The following is a 14,029-nucleotide window of genomic DNA, read 5'->3' on the forward strand; positions in this document are numbered from 1 at the left end:
TTGCACTTTAACTGATAAATTACCTGGCAAAGGCAATGCCCATTAGGAAGTATTAGGCTTCCCTTCATGCTTCGGGTTCGAATCCCGACACTGACATTGGATAGAAGATACCCAGCTACTTAAGGGAACGTCGGTGGCTCTACTCAGGAGCTAATTAGTGCCTAAAATAATGTACGGAAATGCTTCAATCAGAAAACCTGGAAAATTGCCAAATGACCTAATCTGTATTGTTGCGACGTAAAACTAAAAAAGGCAGTAAAACCTACGGTAAATAATTAGAGTTTACATTAAGGTTACTTGCACTCTGTGAAAGAAATTTGTTTGAACAGTGATTAACATATCATAACAATCATGTTCAAAATGAAACAATCATGATTTGATTTGCATATATAGCTTAGACATGAATCAAAATGGCAGTTTATTATTTATACCGTTTAAGGTTTCAATTGATGGTCGGGACATCCGAGGATTGAACTTAAAAAGTCTACGTAACAAAATTGGCGTTGTCTCCCAGGAGCCTATCCTGTTTGGCATATCAATTAAAGAGAACATACTGCTAGGGCAACCCAATGCCAGATACGAGGAAGTTGAGCGGGCGGCGAAAGAGTCCAACTGTCATGATTTCATAATGGCGTTACCTCAAGTATGTTTTTACAATCTATATTTATATAACTTGTATCAAAGTTGTATTGTCAATAAATGTTTTTACTGATTTTTAATGCGTTTTCATTATAAATTCTAATTTTGATAGCTTTTGAACATTCATTTTGATTCGTACAGGCAAGTACCCGAAGGGTTTCTTTTATCAAAACAGAAGTTTTGCCATCATGTATTTTTCTTCGTTTTAAGGGCTATGACACTTTGGTCGGAGAAAGAGGTGCCCAGCTTTCAGGAGGCCAGAAGCAGAGAGTTGCAATTGCTAGAGCGCTCATCAGAGACCCGAGAATTTTACTTCTAGACGAAGCGACATCAGCACTTGACACACAAAGCGAAAGAGTCGTGCAAGATGCATTAGATAAGGTATCGCCGTGTATTTTTGTGCCATTATGACCTAAATTGAATTGATGCACCCTTAAACCAAAAATAGCAAACAGTCGTGTACAATTCAAAATAAAATTCATCAGCTCCAATGGACCTTTCCTTGTTAATGTATGACCCGACTTTCCTATTAAATTTTATATAAATGAACCTTTCAAGTTTTAAGCGCGAATATATAAGCCTCGCCTTTCCATCTAAGGTCAATGGACGTTTCCGGTTTAAAAGCCGTAAACATTAAGCCCCGCCTTTTCTATTCATCTTTAAATTAGGTAAATAATCCTTTTTAGTTTTTAACAGCAAATAATTAATCCCCGACTTTTTCATTCAATGTAAGGTCAAGACCGTTTTCGGTTTGAAGCAGTAAGAAGTAAGCCCCGCCTTTTCTATTTAATGTTAGGTCAATAGACTTTTCCAGTTTCAAGCAGCGAAAAATGTGCCCCCTAGTTTCTTGCTGCAATGTTAAGTATATTGCTCAGAAAATTTTCACAAATAAAATCTCGTGTTCTATTGCGTAAAGCAGATCAAATAGAGGATATGTAGCAATTAGATAGCCATTGGGTTAATCCTGAGCATTGATCGAATGTTTCACTACCGTTCACTTTCTTACGTTTAAAGTAACGGTAGTGACTAAGGGAGCATAGCAGCTTGGGACATCTAAATTCTTATAAATCTATTAGTGAAATAATATATAATAATTAGTTAATGAATTATGTAAGGTCCTTTGTGAATATTTATAACATTTATTTACCACCGCAAGGCGAGACAAGGACGCACAACCATTGTGATTGCACATCGATTATCAACAATACAAAATGCTGACGTCATTAACGTTGTACAAGATGGCGTCATTGTTGAGTCAGGAAAACATTCGGATCTCATGCAAAAACATGGTGTTTATCATCAGTTGGTGACGGTACAGATGCTGATTGAAGAAGATGAAGATATGAACGAAGATGATAACGCCTGTAAGTTTTTCATCGATACGTTAAATATGACGTCTTACGACATATGGAAACCTTTTAATAGTTTTACAATTGTACAAAAGAGATAACATTTTGTTAGTATATACAAATCTATTTTAGTTTGATGGTGTTGGAAGGTATAAATTTATGGTTACACTCTTGAACACATTCATGGAACCAAATGGCATTTATCAATTAATGTAAAGTTTCTTGCTCCCGGGAACAACGGCTTGCCCCTGAGGGGGTAGCCCCTGACGGGGTTGGAACCCTAGAGGCCACGCGTTAACAACTGCTATTTTTAATTACTTTCTATTTATCATTTGTATTATATATATTTTTTTCTATTTGCTACTTCCAACAAAAAAAAACATTGTTAGTGGTATGTAATCTATTATTTTACTGAACAGTGTTTTAAACATGGGTTTTAGATGGTGTAGACTTGGTACTAAATGGTATCCCAAGAAAGATGACCATATCAGAGAATAAGCAGCTTAAAAAGTCTACATCAAGACAGATTTCTAAGCTGATTTCAAAGCCCAGTGCAACCGATGATGAAAAGGACATAGAAGAAGAGGTAGGTGCCTTAATCAATTACAACTTTATTGTCTGCTTTGGTCAGTGATACATGTAGAAGGATGTAGTTGATAGTTTGATTAACAATTGCCGTCCTTATATAGATTGAAATGAAACGGATCTTTCAAAACGTTAAGTTTTAACATGTCGGTATGCCTTTGAAGTTGATATTTTGATTACAGTTTACCTTTAAGTATTACAATAGACATTCATCTTAATATAAAAAGTTTAAGTTTACTTTAGTTCCAAGAACCTATCATGTTATAAATTTATTTAGGGTAACTAATATTAAGCTTTGCAGCGTTGGTCTGGCTTTGGTAGACAGTGGAGTAATAAAAATTCTTAATGCTATGTGACCTCAATGATTTATTTTTCATTTTCTTCCAAGATACAATTATAGTGTTGTTCAACATTAACCTTTCCGAACCAAATTTTCATTCAATTGACTCCTCAAAGTTATTGTACACTTATTACTTATGTTTTTCATTTTTGTTTTTGTAAATATATAAAGATATATTTAGCCCCACAACTGTTTTTATTTTTCAAGATTGTCCTGTTGGCTTTTAAGCTTTTAATGACTTTTTGTGTTTATTTTATGTTGGCATTTAGTAATTTTAGTATTTTGTATGAAAGACTAAATACTATATTGTTAATATTTCACTGTCAGTACTAATTTGGCCAAGACTTGAGCTAAGCATCTTTCATGTTCTGTATCGATTTTTATTCCGTTAATGCCAAACTATAAACAAATGGTTGTCATTTCTAAAGAGAGAAAATAATATTCATTTCTTAGTATTGATGAGCCTTTATATCATTGAATCATTTAATTCACAGGTTGAGACTGCCCCAGGAGCTAAATTCTGTCCTATGCTACAAGAAAATAAACCAGAATTACCGTTTATTTTGATTGGATGTATGGCAGCCGCTGTCAATGGATGTACTATGCCGGCATTTGCTATATTCTTTAGTGAAATTATCAAAGTAAGTGTTCCTCCTTCCATCACAATATACATAATGATTCTTTGATACATTTGCTTATTATATATATTATTATTTATTTTGATTCAATTCAATAATTGATGTGCTATTTTAAGATTTAAAGGCTGAACAATTAGAAGCGCATATAAGATCTTGAATTTGATAACGACCTGTGCTTGCTTTTTATTCAAAGTGGCTACTTTTTAAACAAACATTTTACATTTTGATGTAGGCCATTCTATAATGACGCATCCGACCTGGGAATCAGTGCAAACGCGACCTGATAATCAGTGCATATGCGACATCATAATCAGTTCAAATGTGACCTAAGAGTCAGTGCATATGCGCCATGAGAATCAGTACATATACGACCTTAGAGTTTGTTGTGATTATTGCTTCCGAAGGATCACTTTGTTTTCAGATTTTTATTCTTCACAACAGCAGTGTAAAGCGCCATTTGGCAGCCGTAAAGAGTTGCCCCGTACTTCACTTCAGTGTTGTTATGTTTTTCTGGTCCTTCAGGATCATTGATTCCAGCACTATTAAGTGTTAAGAATTAAGTATCGCTCAAGCCGGTGCTTTGGGGCGTGAGGGAAGTTGCATATACGGCCTCAGAAACAGAGCATAGGCGACGTTAAAATCAGTGCATACTCGACCTTAGAATCAGGGCATACCCGAATAAGAATCAATGCATACGCAACCTTAGAATCAGTCCATACGCGACCTAGAATCAGTGCATACCCAACCTTAGAATCAGTGCGTACGCGACCTTAGAATCAGTGTATATGCAACCTTTGAATCAGTGCGTACATGGCCTAAGAATCAGTGCATACACAACCTTAGAATCAGTGCATACTCAACCTTAGAATCAGTGCCTACGCGACCTTAGAATCAGTGCATACCCGACCTTGGAATCAGTGCATACGGGAGCTTAGAATCAGTGCATACATGGCCGTAGAATCAGTGCTTACCCGACCTTGGAATAAGAACATAGGTCACTTTAAAATTAGTGCATACCCGACCTTAGACTCAGTGCATACGGGACCTTAGAATCAGTGCATTCGGGACCATAGAATAAGTGCAAACCCGACCATATAATCAGTGCATACCCGACCTCATAATCAGTGCATACCCGACTATTGAATCAGTGCATAACGGGACTTTATAATCATTGCATATCCGACCTTCAAATCAGTGCATACGCGACATAAGAATCAGTGTATACGCGATCACAGAATCAGAGCATATCCGACCTTATAATCAGTGCATATTTGATCCAAGAATAAGTACATATTCGATATCAGAATCAGTGCATATGTTTTCAAAATCAGTATATATATGACATAAGAATTATTCCGTATAAGACCTCTTAATTCGTGTATAATCTTTAAAACAATGAGTGTAAACGGCCTTAAATATAGATGTATATAACTTCGCATAAGTGTTTATGATCTCAGAATGTGTGTATTTGACATAAAAATAGATTTTTTTGTCGCAAGGAATAAAATAATGACATAATCATTTTATCATAATTGACACATGTGATGCTTTACATTTCCAAGTCTTGTTCCTGTTTTCACAAGAACTGTACACATATAAATGTATTGTCTCCAGATGAAAGGTACAATGCTCAGAGTAGCGCGTGCTTGAAACCGCAAACAGGGTGCACATTGAATTGTATATACTTGAAAGACAATGTGCAGTTACTTCGTGTATCTACTGTGACACTAAACATTATTCAAGGTTTAAGTTATTCAGAAAGACTTCATCTATTTCCTATTTCAGGTATTTATGAACAACTACTCGGACAGTTTTTTGTGGAGCATGATGTTCCTAGCACTTGGTGGAGTTCAGTTTATAGTTAATTTCCTACAGGTTTGTACTGTATTATATGTCATATCAACCTTTTAAACGTTTAAAACTCTTCGCCTTGGGTAATACATAATTTATTTAAGTTCGATTGTGTAGGACGCAATATATGGTATTTGTGGTTTCTCACCGCCGCCCTGTCTAGCGAAAAGTCGATAATGAACACGTTAAAATGGTGGTGGTGCAGAGCAAAAACACGCTAATAAGCGGGTGCGTGACGAATTTTGATAAATAGAACATCGCCCCGCACCCCCGCTACTAAGCGTGTTTTCGTTCCGCGACCCCGCCAAGCTAAAAGTTAAGAACTAACAAGTTAAAATGGCGGGGACGTGGATATAAAATATACTATGAGGGCATTGAGCGAGACGTAATACATAAAACTTCAGCCCCGCTTATTAGCGTTTTTTTTCTCCACGCCCCTGCTATTTTATTTCCGGCCCCAGCGGGCGAATTTTTTTAATTATTTTTGCCCAGCGCCTTCGCTTATAAGCGTACATCGTTCTGCGTCCCCGCCATTTTAATTTGTTAATTCTCGACTTTTGGCTTGGCGGGGTCGCAGGGCGAAAACACGAATCACACAAATCAGCCACCATAGCTATAGACTTATAGAAACGCTTTCAAATCAGTCCTCGATAAAACAAGTATTAAGCAATGAGTGTAAAGTTTCGTGGTAACGGAAACAACAAAATGACCCTGATGTGGTTTGAACCCATGCAGCTAGCGATTATTAGAATACTGTCATTGTATCCAAATAGCTAAAATCAGACATTCTATAAATACGTGGAAAGGTATAAAATCAATCATCAAACTGTTTTTAAGTAGCCGTCAATTAACTCAATGGGCGTTTGACTTAAAATTTTATGGCCCGGGTTCCATCACCGGATGATGCAGGCCTCTTTCGTTGGGATATATCAAGTAATCTTTTGCATCGTCATTCGCTGTGTACCTCTGCTCTGGCATGAACAGACGTTATCGGTTTCTTGCTGAATAACAGGTTACTGGTACTGGTAAACTGCTTGACAACCTGCCCAGGAACAACGCTTTGTCTGAAATGTGCTCTGGTAAAGTCAATGTGGCTTACTGTTGTGAGTCGGAGGGTAAACTACCAACACCACTATTTAAAAGTAGACGGATATGTGTTTGTTTGCAACGTACAGAACTTGTACCTTTCTTTCATTTCTCTACCAATTTAAAATAAACTAAGTATGTAATAGAATATTACATCGATTCTTTTGATGATTTACGAGCGAATTATTAAATTCATTTATGTTTCAGTCGGTTTGTTTCGGTCACTCCGGAGAAAGATTAACATTTCGTCTACGTTTGAAGACTTTCCGTGCATTTATGAGACAGGATATGTCGTATTTTGATGACCCTAAACATTCCACAGGAGCTTTGACTACAAGATTGGCAACAGATGCATCACAAGTTAAAAATGTAAGTGCCAGAATCATACTAAGGAAGACAACTGGGTATTGTATAAATTGAACTGTAAGAGCGGTAGTTTCCCTTTTTGTCAAATTAAAGCCATATTTCCTCGAATGAGGCAACCCAAAATTAAGTTATTAACTTTGCGATGTGTCTTATGAGTATTTGCCTTAATATAGTAAGATTCTCAAGCGAGGAAATAACTTAAATGTCGTTATAGTTCCCTTGCGAGACTTTGCTTTGATTAAAACTTCAAAATGTAAATTGAATTACGTTGTCCTGTTCAGGTGAAATTAAATGTCGCCTGTTAGCATGGATCATGTCGACATTGTTACCTTATCTATTCAATAAAAACGGCTACACAAAAAAAGTTTGTAAAAAACTCGCTTGTAAACAGGAGACATTCTTATTTGCTCTAAAAGGACATGGAAGTTAACTTTTTTTTAATATTCTTTTCTCTCAATTGTTTTATTATTTGTTTTCCTTTTTTCCTCGATTTTGAACTATTTACTTTCTGTTGCTAGGCAACAGGTATCCGTATAGCAACAATGATACAGTCTCTGTTTGGTCTTGTCGCTGCATTGGTTATAGCTTTTATCTATGGATGGAAACTTGCATTTGTGGTCCTTGCTGGCGTTCCGTTAATGGCTTTGGCAGGTAAGAAATACATTGCAATGTTATTTCATTATAAAATCATTTCTAAGTGACTATTACTAACTTTCAGGCCTAAATTGTGAAACAAAAAGCAAGCATAAATACATTCTTTTTTGAATAATACATTCGATATCGACTGTTGTATCAAAGATCTATGTGATTCCTCAAATCATATTTTTTTCTTTTACCATATATTATAGATCTTGGGATTGGTGCGATACAATTGTAACTCTTGACTTTTTAAGAAGGAGATGCAACCGTATCGCATCAAACTCACTTGGTGATGCTTTTATTACAGGTGCTTTACAGTATAGATTTGTAATGGGAAACCACAAGAAAGATAACGTTGATCTTGAAGCAGCAGGGGAGGTAGGGTTTTGTGTTAAGATATTAACGTTTTTTTGTTATTATTTATGATATCATTGAAAGATTAATCAATATATCTTATATGTATTTCTTTTGAAAAAAAAAACGTTTTAATTATCTATGTAATACATGTACTGATTTTATGCAATTAATTAATTATATAATTAATTAATAAATAATACACTTTACTTTTATCAAATGCATTCCATATGTCCTATAGGACATTGACGTAAGAATGGCCTTGAAACAATTATTTTCAAAAGTTTAAAATTATCAACGAAAAAACATTAAATTCATGAAAATGATGGTACATATTTTTTCTTAGTAAGGAACTTAAGGCAGACAAAAATGACAAGGTTAATCAAGCTTCAGCGGATAAAATAATGAAGGACCTGGTGTTAAAACTGACAATTTAATTATAATTGTAGACAGCAAGTGAGGCCATAGAAAATATAAGGACTGTGCAGTCATTGACAAGAGAACCGGATTTCTTCCAGAAATATGCTACTTCTTTGAATAAGCCATACAGGTAAGGACAAAATACTAAATTTATTTTCTTTAGCATAGAAAATTGTACTTGTTTTTTATAAACATGTTCATTCTTATCAATAATAAAAGTCATTTTATATTTATATGGAATATACATTTTGTTATACAAATTGTTTTATTTTATACGATTAATACTCTTTCAATGATCAGAAATACAAAATTGCTCAACAAAGTTTATTGAAGACTTTTATCAATCGGCTATAACAATATTGTTTTTAAAACCCCCAAAAAATCTAATTCATTTATGTTTGTAAGCAAGAGCAATGTGTTATATACGGTACAAGCTTTTTTCATTATTTTGTAACAGTACATGTATATTGAAGCAAGTGTTTTTTTTCAGGACCAATATCAAAGCGGCGCAGCTTACTGGATTAACTCTTGGTTTTTCACAAGGCATTGTGTTCATGATATATGCCGGAGCATTCCGATTTGGTGCTTACATGGTGACAACAGGGGACATGACTCCTGACAATGTGTTTAAGTAAGACTGATAGTTTTATGATTGCTTGAAAGTTTTTTAATGTTGATAGTGACTGGCAGGGATCAAAGCTTCCCCTAATTACATTAATAATTACATTAATAAATACACTAATACACATAGGTGTTAGACTATACTAATTGTTTATAAACATGCTGAAAACCACCCTATAAGGTTAAATGAAACTTCCTTTGGGGAATTTGAATTCAAAAATATGTATGACAGTTGGCTTAAATACTTTTTTTAAAATAAAACAAAGAAATAAATGTACATAAATACATACATACATACGTACGTACGTACGTACATACATACATTCCAAACAATCATAGACAGAAAAACAAACATATAAAGAAACATGTATAAACATACAGACAAGCTAAACAAATTCACACACAAACCATTATGCTGATTTGATGCAGTGTTTGCCAAGATGCAAATGATAACTGAATATGTCTTACAGAAAATTCAACAACTGATAAAATACCAAGATATTCCAATATTTTCTAAATTAAAATGTAACAAATGGTTCATGTTAAACAACTTTTTTCAGAGTGTTCTTTGCCATTTCTATGACTGGTATTGTGATTGGACAAAGTAGCTCTTTTCTGCCAGATTACAGTAAAGCGGCCACTGCAGGTGGTCTCATATTTAAAACTTTAGATACTATTCCACTCATCGATGTTTTCTCAAAACGAGGCCAATACTTAGTGAGTATACTTTCTTTTTATGCATTTACACAATTTTTTTAGATTATTTGATTTAAGCATTACACCGAATGAGTAAGTTGTAACATTTTCCCATTCTATAGCAATTGCGGTCACTTCATTGCCAATATTATGAAGGTATCAACATGAAACGTGAAGCATTTATGATGACAAAGAACATTTGTTAGACAAGGGCCATTCACTTAAAAGCAATATTTTCAGGAATTATGCCCCTTTTGAAATAAGAATGTTTGTCAAATAATCCTCCAAAGTAGACTGATTTCAATAATCTAAATTTGGATGAATTTTTCATCATGACAATGTGCATTTGTAAGACAATGGACAACAATTTGACAGAAAACCGTTATATAGCGTATTTTATTTTTTGACTTGTTATTTTGGTTAAAGTTGTTTATTATGAGAAAAATATCATCAACCTGAAACTCGGAACTTTGATTATCATGATAAAAACATCTTAAGATAAGAGCCATTATCCTTGAAGCATTACTTTAAGCTTGTGGATATTTAAACATTTGCTTTTCACAATTGAGCGTAAATATTGGTGCACTTGTTATTACATGTATAAAGATTATATTTTCAGTCTAATACACTTTTTTGTTATAAAGATAAAAGTTCATTTCATTTTCAGTCCAATACACTTGCTGTTATAAAGATAGAAAATCAATTCATTTTCAGTCTAACATATCTGGACGTGTACAAATAAGAAACGTAACCTTTAATTACCCAATGCGACCAGACGTGCCAGTGTTAAAAGGTATTAATATAGACGTAGAACCAGGGCAAACTGTGGCACTAGTAGGTCCGAGTGGATGTGGCAAATCCACGGTTGTGTCTCTTCTACAACGATTTTATGATCCGCAAGATGGGAGCATAGTGAGTAATTAACATTGACGTTTTCTGACAAATAAAAAGTATCTCCCTCATGTGAACGTTTTCTTAAGTTTACAAGTTGTTGTAGGCGTAGAATTTGCTGGGTCTTTATCGAAATTATTATTCCTCAATATATCATTCAATTCTAATACCCATACATCTGTAAAACGTTCCCATCGAATCTCACATTCATAGATATTATTTCCTCGTGTGATATAACTCACATCTTTACATGCCTTTGTCATAGGGTACCAAGTACTACATTAGAATTGTTTTATTCCAGGTATGAAATACATATAATGTGTTAAGTTAATTTCCATGGGCTTGCTTATTCTATCTTCAGTTAATATTTAAATAGACAAACAACAGCTGTTTTTGTGTATAATGGTCTAAATAATGTCGTTTACAGGTATTTCTTGTGACTGATAAAATGTTTTATATTGCTTTGATCTTTATATATTGATATAAAGCTTTGTGGAATGATAGTGGATACTGCAATCTCTTGAACTGGCATATATCCGATCGGCTGCGCCTCGTAGTAATATAACAATAGCTGGGTTGAAAATGTCATAATTATATTATACATATAATATCACTGTGAAAGTCGTTCTTGGCTTTTCCTTTTGCGGACGTTTTCAAGAACTCCTTTGAGCACTCATGCAGGATCGAGAAGGCATCCGTGGAAGGCCGACGCATTTTGCAAGCTAACTGTAAGAATACAATTCTACAGACGGAATTCGAACCAACCATGTTATGGGTTACTTGATGTCAATTCAGTGACATGGACCTTTAAAATTAGGTGTTTTCAATGTTGTTATTCAATATGAAATTGAAAACGAATTTCACCAAACATGTGTGTCATCATAAAACAATCGAACTATGAAGTTGTTGTTGTTTTGTTCCAGAGTATTGATGGTATAAACATAAAAGATATCAATCTCATTAGATTGAGACATCTTATCAGCGTGGTAAGTCAGGAGCCAGTCTTATTTGATTGTAGTATTAAAGACAATATTACATACGGTCTTGACAGTTCAATAGGTATGGATGAAGTCATCGCATCAGCACGTGCAGCAAACATACATGACTTTATATCTAATTTACCATCGGTACGTATATTATCTTTTTTAAAATTTGACAGCTTATAATTGTTCAGTTAAAATACTTCACTCGGAATATGCCGAAATGTATAATTGTACAAATGAAATATACAAGTTTTATAGAGTTTTAGATATTTAGTTGATTATGCAATGATAATTCCAAATTTAAAAAACGAAACACACGAAAAAACTTCACCTTGGGAAAAATCACATGTTGACAAAACGGCCAAAAATAATTAAAGTAATTAACGTTTGTCATTATTTGATCGTTTACATATACATCTAGTAATGTTTGCTATAGTTTTTATACAAAACAGGTTTAAATCATAGTGTTTACATTAAAGTTTGTTAAAATATTACAAAAAGGCGCTTTGTTCAACCTTACTATGACTTAAAAAAACGACAAGCGGTCGCAATAATAGAGCAAGGCCAGTTTCTCGTTTGTGCAGTTTTTCAAAGCTCTATCCTGTTGACAGACTAACGTAAATTTATACGATGATATTTCTTACAATTGATAATGACCATTTTCAAATTTGGTAGCTAGACAATTCTATTTAGAGTTTTAACATCATGGTATCCCTTGACTTATTAATTAACAGTTTCAAAATTGGAAGTTTGACAAATCCGTTAAGAGTTAAGATTAAGTTCAGGGCTGAAGATATTATAAGGAGATGTTTGACTGAGAAAGGTAGTCTAGTACTGGTGTAAATCTCCAGGAACGTTGGTTAGGAAATTACCCGCCTATAGGACTGAAATACTGTTGGAAAAAGGCGTAAAATGAAACAAACAAACATACAAAGAAACAAACAAAGTTTGACTGAGTTGAAACATTTTCTAATGATCTGAACACAAAATGAACAAAATAATTTATCAGCTGATTCAAATTAAATATTTCTTTATAGTTCTAACTTCAACCCCGAGAAGCAAATTAATAGGATGATAATATATATTTAAACATTTTATGGAAGAAACTGTGTTTCCTTGATGCCATCTGTATAATTCTTGACCTTAAATGGGTTATCATATAACAGTTTTGTGTACGGTCTTCTCGAAATATATTTTATCAAATTTAATAAAAAAGTTTTTCAGAAACATTAAACATTGATATATTTACTAGTTTGAGGCAAACAAAATGATTTGGAATTTATTGTTGGTAAATAATCGTTATCAAAATGATACGTTAGATCTTACGCTAACGATTTTGAATAGGACACAAATTACCAAAATGTAACATTTAAGTTACCATTCTGATGAATATTTTATTATTTTATTGTAAAAACTCAAAAACTCTTTTTGAAAACACTTTAAAGCATTTGCCACATTACATGTTCTGCTTGTATACTATTAGACACATTTGACTATATGTGAAAATATGTTGAATATACAATTCAGGGGTATGACACAGTAGTAGGAGAGAAAGGCACACAGTTGTCAGGAGGACAAAAACAACGAGTAGCAATTGCAAGAGCTTTAGTGAGAAATCCGAAAATACTTCTTCTGGATGAGGCCACCAGTGCATTAGATACTGAAAGTGAACAGGTTTGTTAAGTAAAAAGATTCGTTTTTATAAAATAAAAAGATGTCCAAATTATAGACATATGCATAGAAATGTATGATTGTTCTACATCAATATAAATATCAAGTTAATTTGGTTACTTTTGTAAATAATGTAAATAAAAAAAAGAAAATGTGGATACTGACGTTATGTACTGTGAGATAAATGATGAGCTGTATCAAAATTGCGTCATTTCTTTATTTTAGGTTGTACAAGCGGCGTTGGACAATGCACAAGAAGGGAGAACGTGTATAGTAATTGCCCATAGACTATCGACTATACAAAATGCGGATGTTATATATGTTATAGACGCTGGTAAAGTTGTCGAGTCCGGCAACCATCAACATTTATTGAACAAAAAAGGAGTGTACGCCACATTGGTGTCAGGGCAACAGTTGTCAAAATAATGTGAACTATAAGGTTTTTATTTTTAGGATTTATTTAGTAAATACCATGATCTCTACGTATTTTTTTGCATTACAAACTATCAGAGGTTCGTTACGAACACAAAAAACAATGTATCATGGTAATTTCTCCGGATTTGTGAGAGAAATTTATTGTTTCATATTAATAGTTATATCATTATATGTGTTTCAGGAAAACAACATTCTTTTATATTTATAATTGCTTTCATTTTTTTTCTCCTTCAGAAATTATTATCTTTTTGTTTTAGACACTATTTAATTGCTGGATTAAGTTTTTTTAATTTAAAGTGTTTTTTTGTTGATATTTTGAAATATTGTGAAAATGGTTTATATGTCTGTGTGTCTTATAGGATTAAAACATTATGAAAATTTGTCATTGAAGAGTTATATATTTATCATATCATTACACATATAGAGCTTTGTTTATTAGAGTGACATTTTCTATATTAAAAAGCC

At 33.6% G+C, this 14,029-nt stretch overlaps 1 protein-coding gene across 3 annotated transcripts in view; it reads left to right on the top strand.

Moving 5' to 3' along the window:
* Positions 1-13,829, top strand: part of LOC132728854 (ATP-dependent translocase ABCB1-like) — a 66,870-nt gene extending 53,041 nt beyond the window's left edge. For all 3 annotated transcript variants that reach the window (XM_060714537.1, XM_060714538.1, XM_060714540.1), the window contains exons 13-28: positions 440-643; positions 850-1,020; positions 1,796-2,003; positions 2,429-2,574; positions 3,408-3,554; positions 5,337-5,426; positions 6,696-6,857; positions 7,373-7,505; positions 7,801-7,871; positions 8,297-8,397; positions 8,758-8,898; positions 9,449-9,605; positions 10,299-10,496; positions 11,399-11,602; positions 12,986-13,132; positions 13,355-13,829. In XM_060714537.1, the coding sequence (XP_060570520.1) occupies positions 440-643; positions 850-1,020; positions 1,796-2,003; positions 2,429-2,574; positions 3,408-3,554; positions 5,337-5,426; positions 6,696-6,857; positions 7,373-7,505; positions 7,801-7,871; positions 8,297-8,397; positions 8,758-8,898; positions 9,449-9,605; positions 10,299-10,496; positions 11,399-11,602; positions 12,986-13,132; positions 13,355-13,555 (2,481 nt within the window). In that variant the 3' untranslated portion in view covers positions 13,556-13,829. The remainder of the gene's footprint in view (positions 1-439; positions 644-849; positions 1,021-1,795; positions 2,004-2,428; positions 2,575-3,407; positions 3,555-5,336; positions 5,427-6,695; positions 6,858-7,372; positions 7,506-7,800; positions 7,872-8,296; positions 8,398-8,757; positions 8,899-9,448; positions 9,606-10,298; positions 10,497-11,398; positions 11,603-12,985; positions 13,133-13,354) is intronic.
* The last annotated feature ends 200 nt before the right edge of the window (positions 13,830-14,029 follow it).

This window comes from Ruditapes philippinarum, unplaced genomic scaffold, assembly GCF_026571515.1.
Source record: "Ruditapes philippinarum isolate M1 unplaced genomic scaffold, ASM2657151v2 ctg2855_1_1_1_1, whole genome shotgun sequence".
Taxonomy (NCBI): Eukaryota; Metazoa; Mollusca; class Bivalvia; order Venerida; family Veneridae; genus Ruditapes; species Ruditapes philippinarum.